Source organism: Pseudophryne corroboree, chromosome 1 (assembly GCF_028390025.1).
Source record: "Pseudophryne corroboree isolate aPseCor3 chromosome 1, aPseCor3.hap2, whole genome shotgun sequence".
In the NCBI taxonomy this organism is placed as follows: domain Eukaryota; kingdom Metazoa; phylum Chordata; class Amphibia; order Anura; family Myobatrachidae; genus Pseudophryne; species Pseudophryne corroboree.
This window is the reverse complement of record NC_086444.1, coordinates 13,858,744-13,866,521: the sequence shown is the minus strand read 5'-3', so window position 1 is coordinate 13,866,521 and position 7,778 is coordinate 13,858,744. Positions and strand designations below refer to the sequence as shown.

General features: G+C 41.2%; 1 protein-coding gene across 1 annotated transcript; it reads right to left on the bottom strand.

Annotated features, from left to right (window-relative positions):
• Window positions 1-678: 678 nt before the first annotated feature.
• LOC135053745 (uncharacterized) lies at window positions 679-3,041 on the bottom strand. The gene is made up of 3 exons (XM_063957501.1): window positions 2,770-3,041; window positions 2,522-2,665; window positions 679-2,417 (listed from the first exon to the last, which is right to left on the bottom strand). Exons 1-3 carry the CDS (start codon window positions 2,924-2,926, stop codon window positions 1,210-1,212), a joined length of 1,509 nt encoding a protein of 502 aa, XP_063813571.1. The 5' UTR covers window positions 2,927-3,041; the 3' UTR covers window positions 679-1,209.
• Window positions 3,042-7,778: the final 4,737 nt, after the last annotated feature.

The window sequence follows — 7,778 nt, the reverse complement described above, 5'->3', positions numbered from 1 at the left end:
ATTTCTATGATGGTAAGCGCTATGACAACGGACGCAGTAATATCGGGCACCAAGAAACGCTTTGATATCGAGTATCCCATAAAAGTGACAATCGTGATATAGCACAAAGATCGTGTCTTTGTAACGACTGTCTGCACTGTAGTATTTCCAAGACCCTTGACTGTAATAGAGGAGATTGATGGATACTTTTAAATAATTTTCAAAAATTGCAACATCGCTAAAGCTGACCGCTTTATCAAGCGGCAGATTCAAAGCTTTATGTAGTTGGATCGCTCTCTCCTGTATTACATGATCATTGGCATTGTTACCTTTATCCAGAAGTTTACAGACGCTAGCGGCCAAACACAGGTTATTACCTACGCGTCTGAAGTCATAGAGATATCTCTTTCTTTTATCTATTATTAAACTTTGGGGCAGGCGCTGTAAACTACGCCCAGTCAAACCAGACCCTGCCCTGTTTTTAAAAATACTGATCACAAATCTTAAGCCTGTGGATAATAAGAATTCAGCGTTACTTTGAAGCGTGTTTGTAATCTGATTCAAAAAACTGGCAGCGTCTAATGTTTCTTGCGGCTTACGATGCGAATAGATGGCATTGTGTAACCCACCCCCCTCCAATCTAAGCTGAACGCGGTCGGCCGGATCCACGCCCGCAAGGACACCATCGAGCATGGCCTGTATAGCCGTATGAATGGCTCGAACCCCCTCTACAAATGATGTAACCCTGTCCAAATTAACAAACCGATAGTGATTGTGGTACTCAACGGCTCTGAAATTCGGTCGTTGTCGTTCATAACTGTTAATTGCCTCTAAGTATACATGTTGCCGACCTTCGTCATTACCGGGTGACTCAACACGGCCTGCATCATCATATATGGGGCTTGCATCGCGCTCAATATTGTCAGCCTGTGATTCGTCATTCGGTAATGCATGGGGTGGGGATTGATCTAAATCTACACGCCTCGCACTGTGCTGACCGCCTACCACATGTTCCCTGTGCCGCTTGCGTTTTCTCAATTGGCCACCTACCGCATGTTCCCTGTGCCGCTTGCGCTTTCTCGATCTGATTAATGTTGTTACAGCCTGTTTCACCTTTGCGCGTCGGAATAACTGTGAGATCTTGTATGTTAAACAAGGTTTAATTCGTGGTTTTTTTTTACAGTCATTTAAATTTAAAACACGTTTCAAACCATTGCCTAGCATGCCTAGTCACGGATCAGTTTCATTTATTTCTGCAAAATGATGTATGTTGGCTTTAATAAATTCAGTGGTCTTAACCGACCGATCTATGTATTTTGACATGACATTCATATACGTCTCAACAACTTCTTTAACAATGTCTTGTTTACATTTACTACCGTGGCACACACCTTTAATGTGTTTTAACAAGTATCCGGCTTTTACGCCCATGTTCTCAACATCTTCCCGTATCTTACCCAACAGCGCGTAAAATTGTATTTCAGCGTCTTGGCCTAATTGTTCTGAATTTTGACATTCATCAACTATGTCGGGCGCTAGCCCTCGCGCCGGTACACAAGCATCAGCCGATGCGTGTACCAGGGCTGTCGTTGTAAAAATATTGGGCATTGATGTTACACAATCAACCGTTGTAGTATCACCAGGTATTCCTGCAACGGCTGATAATACTTCATCAGAACTATTCTGCGGATCTTGTGTCGTTGACTCTACACAGTTTGTAATAAGCTCTTGCCCATTTATGTCATCAATATCTGATATCACAGGATTACCGGCTATGTGTCTTGTTTCTGTTTCAGAGCAATCCTGTGTATCGGTAATAGTGATGACATCGGATTGCGACAATTGCTTAACATTACTTCTTGAGTCAATATTTGATAACAAACCAATGCCTGCTATGTGTCTTGTTTCTGTTTCAGAACAAACCTGTGTATCTGGAATTGTGATTACAGCGGATTGCGACAATTGCTTAACATTACTTCTTGAGAGACGCGATGCCCTCTTAACCTTTACAGTCTTTGTATTACCAGCGACATCCCGGTCTGCAGTGTTAAACGCTGTGTGTTTTGATGTTACAGCAACATCATTACTTACGCATGATACAGTTTGTAACGCGATCCTTCTCCGTTGCGGCTTATCATTTTCGGAATATGACAATTTTCTTTTCAGATCTGTAAATGTTGAATTATGACTTCTCTCATTCGTTCTTGGTCGAGCTGGCTTTCGTTTGTTCGGGACGATACAGCCGTTATGCACAGCCATAACTGATGACCTAGCAACGTCCTTATGTACAATTGCCGGCGTTACGAATTGATGGTTCTCCGCTTCAGCGGCGGTTGTGCGTTTTGATATTTTCCCGCTTGTACTAGGTCTGTGTATCTGCGCGCATGTATCACTGACTGTTGGTATCAAAGGAGCATAGCGTCTTGCTACAGCATCATCTGTAATACATATATTATAAAATAAATATAAACGACTCTGCATGTAAATCAGTATTTAAATCACCGCATAACAATATACCATATAACAGTGTTTGATTACACACCTGCTGCTGCGAATTGATGGCTTTCCGTTTCAGCGGCGGTTGTGCGTTTTGATATTTTCCCGCTTGTACTAAGACGGGGTATTTGCGCTACTGTATCACATCCTGATGGTATCGTCGGCGCATAACGCATTGCTACAGCGTCATCTGTAATACATATATTATAAAATAAATATAAACAACGCTGCCTGAAAATCAGCATTTAAATCAACGCATAACAATATACCATATAACAGTGCTTGATTACACACCTGCTTTATATTCGAATGTTTTAGCACGACCCCCTGTCGCGTGTGGGAAAAACGGTTGCTCATCAACAACATTGCTGTTCTGTATAGATGTGTTGTGACAATAATCAGGTTTGTTCAATATATCCCGTAGAATAACATCAGCCGTCGCATCATCCATTTTTGTGGCATCTTTAGCCGGTGAAAAATGAAAAATAAAAATAAAAAAAATAAAAAATATTACATACGGTATAAAATTAGAATAACATGAAAAAGCGATTCATTACTGAGAATATAAAGTGTGTACAGTTTACAACAAATCAGCACAACTGTACAAGGTTTATTTTTAATTCTTTAGCCGTGGAAAAATAAAAAATAAAATGAAAAATAAATAAAGATATCATGTTACTCACAATCTGGCGCCAATTCCAAAATATTATTAAAATCCGGTATAGCGCTGAAGTCTAAGCCAAAGGGACTATCAACAGACAAATCGAGATTCTCTGTATTTGTGATTACTGTCAAATCGTGGGAAATAAAAATGAGAAAATAATAATTATTTAATAATTACTATTTAATAATTACTTATCAATGTATCCAGACTGTTGTACGTTCATACTATTTAAACTTTTAAAAATGAACAAATTGTAGACCTTGACTATAATTTCATACTATTTAAACTTGAAATATAAATAAAAACGCGTCAATGTCCTTTATAGACATAGCTTACTTTGAGAGGTTTGATAACTTGGCAAAGCATCATCATCATCAGAAGAAGAAGATCTGTTTCTAACCATGAAAGTGTTTTTGTTGTTGATGTTCTGCATTGTCTGTCTCTGAAAATGAGAGACGGTTAATTTTAGTTGAAATATTGTGTTGGCGCATTCCCAAAATGAACCACTAGATGTCGCTATTACCACATATTTAAATAACATTCAGACAGCCACATTATTAAAACTATATGTTCTATGTGTTACAATGCATCGCTAAACAACTACATCAATGTGGTATACCCACATTGATGTTGCTGTTTAGCGATGCATTTCACATATGAGTGCATAATGCGCTTTGTACAATAGGTTTGAAATATTAACATATTATACATGTATGCCTAAAAACAAAGGATGCAATGGCAGGACAGAATCGTGTAACAGTGTGTATATCGTGGCATAGAAACAACATATTTAAACAGCATTCAGAGCCATATTTGTAAAATAAATAAAAAAAAAAAAAAAAAAAAAAAAAATGCAATATGTATAAATATAATAATAATAATAATAATTATGATAATAATAATAATAATAATAATAACAACAACACTTACCATTATAACTTCAAGTGTGTATAGCTGTGCGGCTTCAGTTGAAATTTCTTCTCAGTGCACTTCAGTGATGTGGTCTGTTCTTATAACACTGGCTGTGAGCCATATGGCCCCCACCAACCTGTGGTACGCCGTCCCACATTTCCAAGATGCTTGGGCGGGACTTTTAAATATATAAATTCTAGTCTATAATTTAGTAAATGTGATAAATATTTTCAGTTACAATAAAGATATAATCTTTTAGCTGTTTCTTAAATGTCATACACAGTGCATCAAACGCATACCAAATACATTTATATTATATATACAGAAGAAAAAAAATAAATAAATAAATAAAAAAAATAAAAATCCTGAGTGGTCTAAACTACTTGTATAGATTGAATGGAAGTCATTCCAAATGGGTATATCTTATACTGTAGAATATGAGGCTCATAAAAAGCGCATAAATTATTTAATAATAAAATGAATTTATAAAAAGCATTATACAGAAGTTCTTATGAACTAATGTGCATGAATACAAAATTATTTTATGATTCCATAAATATACACTGGCTTACTGATTTGTAGCTAAAATTACAAAAAATATTGTCTTTGTACATGAATACAAAATTATTTTATGATTCCATAAATATACACGGGCTTACTGATTTGATTAGGACCCATCACCATGATATCTCATTATGGTATGTAATGAATCCAAAAGTTGGAAAAATCCGATTTGAGTTAACACATAAACCTGTAGGTGGTGCTAATGTTCCTCTACAGAGATAACAATCGAAAATGGTCATGGTCAAATTATAAGCAATGGTCATGGTCAAATTTGCACATCGTGCTTCTGAGGGGTTTCTGTGACATTTAAAATGACCTTTGTGACATTTTAAAATGATCTTTTAATTAGTGCCATGTGTGATGAACCCTTGCTTCTAAGAATGGTCATGGTTAAATTGTACATCGTGGCTTCTGAGGGGTTTCTGTGACATTTAAAATGACCTTTGTGACATTTTAAAATGATCTTTTAAATTAGTGCCATGTGTGATGAACCCTTGCTTCTAAGAATGTTCATGGTTAAATTGTACATCGTGGCTTCTGAGGGGTTTCTGAGCATTTAAAATGACCTTTGTGACACGGTCATTAGTGATTATCCTTTTTAAAACTGTAACATGTGTGACTCATGAAGTTTCAGCTGCTGGAATGTAAGAACATTTTGTGTTACAAAAAAAAAAAAAAAAAAAAAGATGTATTTTAAAGTGTGTGTCATATGTGACATTCTGCGACGGGGTGTTGCGCGACACTCTGCGACTGGTGTTACGCGACAATTTTTAATACGGTTTAATATCGAACACTATAAATTTTATATTAATTTTATATTAAGCGATATAAAACACTATCATTTAATATTAAAAGGGGGCGGGTCCTAGGGCAAGGGGGCGTTAACAACTGTCAAGTTTGACAGAAAGGTTGACTTTATCTACTAGCTTCTTACTGTTAATTTACATATTGGACCTGATTGGCTTATGCGTTTATCACCTTGCACATATCACTGGTTTATCACTTCCTTATGCCTTCTCCAGGTTAATACATCTGCCCCAATGTGAGTATGTGACAATGTCTATTGGTGCAGTAGGCGCATTCTATTACTGATGTATGGTCAGGATACATTGTGGGCTTTAAATGGACTTTAAATGTCCAAACGGGTGTGGTATACAGTGTCTAGTCATTAGGTCGACCCCATATGGTCAACATGTATTAGATCAACAGGGTCGAAAGGGCGACAGCTAAAAGGGTCCTATTGTACAAGTGCTACAGAATGGCATTACCAGATCATCAACATTGGGAAGTGGGGCAGGGCTGATTCAGAGAGGTGCGGACACACGGAGAGATTGTGACCGAGCGTTTTCCCTTGAACATGCAGTAGGAGGTTTTGACTATAACTTTACCAGCGGTTCTGGCTGTGGGCGATTTTGGATAACTCATTTACGCAAGGGGATGTTTTTTTCTTTTCCAGCGACCTAGCCAAAATTGGCTTGCCTGCACAGTCTATTTTTAGCAGCGATAGCGGCCTGGCGGGGACGCGCATCACTATCACTGGCTGTGTACACACAGAGCGACATGCACTAACTTTCTGAGCGATTTTGACTATATAGCAATGGCAGCTTCAGTGCAGTGCAACATTCATATCAGTAGCGGCTCCTGCCACGGGCAAGCGGGATTTTTGCCCGGGGCGCCGCTGTCCAGAGGGCGCCGCCGCCGTGGCAAGAGCCGCTACTAACTGGGGTGGTTAGGGAAAGGTCCTCTCCGCAAAGGGAAACTAGACGCACAGTGAGGTAGCGTCTAGTTTCCCTTCGCGGAGAGAACCTTTCCCCGCTACTGGTGCCTGCTGTGCGGTGCGCCTGACGTCATCGCACACCGCATGGCAATTTAGAACAGCCATAGACGCTAGAGGTCATAATTGACCTCTAGTGTCTGTGCGCTCCTATGGGAGAGACATCATGACATCTCTCCCATAGATCCGAGCACCGGCGCCGGCGGCCGGAGACGGAGGGCAGCAGCGGTTGGGAAACAGGAACGGGGCTGGTGAGTATTCTTTATTTTTTTACTAGGGGCACAGCTACTGGTGGGCACAGTAATGTGGGGGTACAGTAATGGGGGCACAACTACTGGGGGCAAAACTAATGGGGGCACAACTACTGGGGGCAAAACTACTGAGGGCGCTGTACTGGGGGCAAAACTGCTGGGGGCACAGCTGCAGGGGGCACAACAGCTACTGGGGGCACAACTCTACAAGAGGCAAAGCTACAGGGAGCAAAACTGTACACTGTTTCTCCTGTCGGGTGGGGAGGGGGGCAAAGGAAACTTTTGCCCTAGGCGCCACAAGGTCTAGAACCAGCCCTGATTCATGTAGGGGAGGCGCCCTAACTGCCAGTCAGCTCCAGTCAATGACATTTGGCAGCGTTTGAGGCAGCGGTTGGTGTGGCTCCCTTATGGATTTTGGACTGTGCCGCAGCCGCACCTCTGGAGTCACCACTGATTGGAGAAGCAGTGGGCGGCGCGACATTCTGCATGAAGACGGTTGGATAATGACATACACGGGCGGATACTCACATTACCATGACCCAATTGGAAGAAAAAGCAGCACCGGATGCGTCCAACTCAGCCCTATAGACTGCAGATTACGCACTTTCTCATATAGTAATACCGGGCATGATTCAGAGACGTATGCAAATCCTGTCGCCGCTGCATCTCTGTGCGCAGTACATCTGAGAAGACAGGCTGATGCCGCAGCCGCTATGTTGTGTATAGAGACGCCCACCGCCAATATCTCAGATCCACCGCTCCGCACAAAGGCGCAGCATCAGGCACACATCAGGGGCACCAGTGGACCGCAGAACTGTTCTATGGTTGTTCAGAATGTGCGTCGCAGCTAAACCTCCAGGGGCCAGTACAAGGACGCAGTCACTGGCTGCAACACACCCAAAAAATATGGTTGCGGCACGTCTGCGATTTTGTAGACATCGCCCATTTTCTCACAGAAATGGTCACTGTCTGTCAGTTACTCTGCATCCTAATCAACACTATGAGCGCAGTGGCAGCAACATGGCGGCACATGCGCAATGCGGCTCAGGCACAGTGCGGCTCAGACACAGTGCGGCTCAAACACAGAGTGACTCAGGCAGAGAGTGACTTAAGCACATAGCGACTTAGACACAGTGCG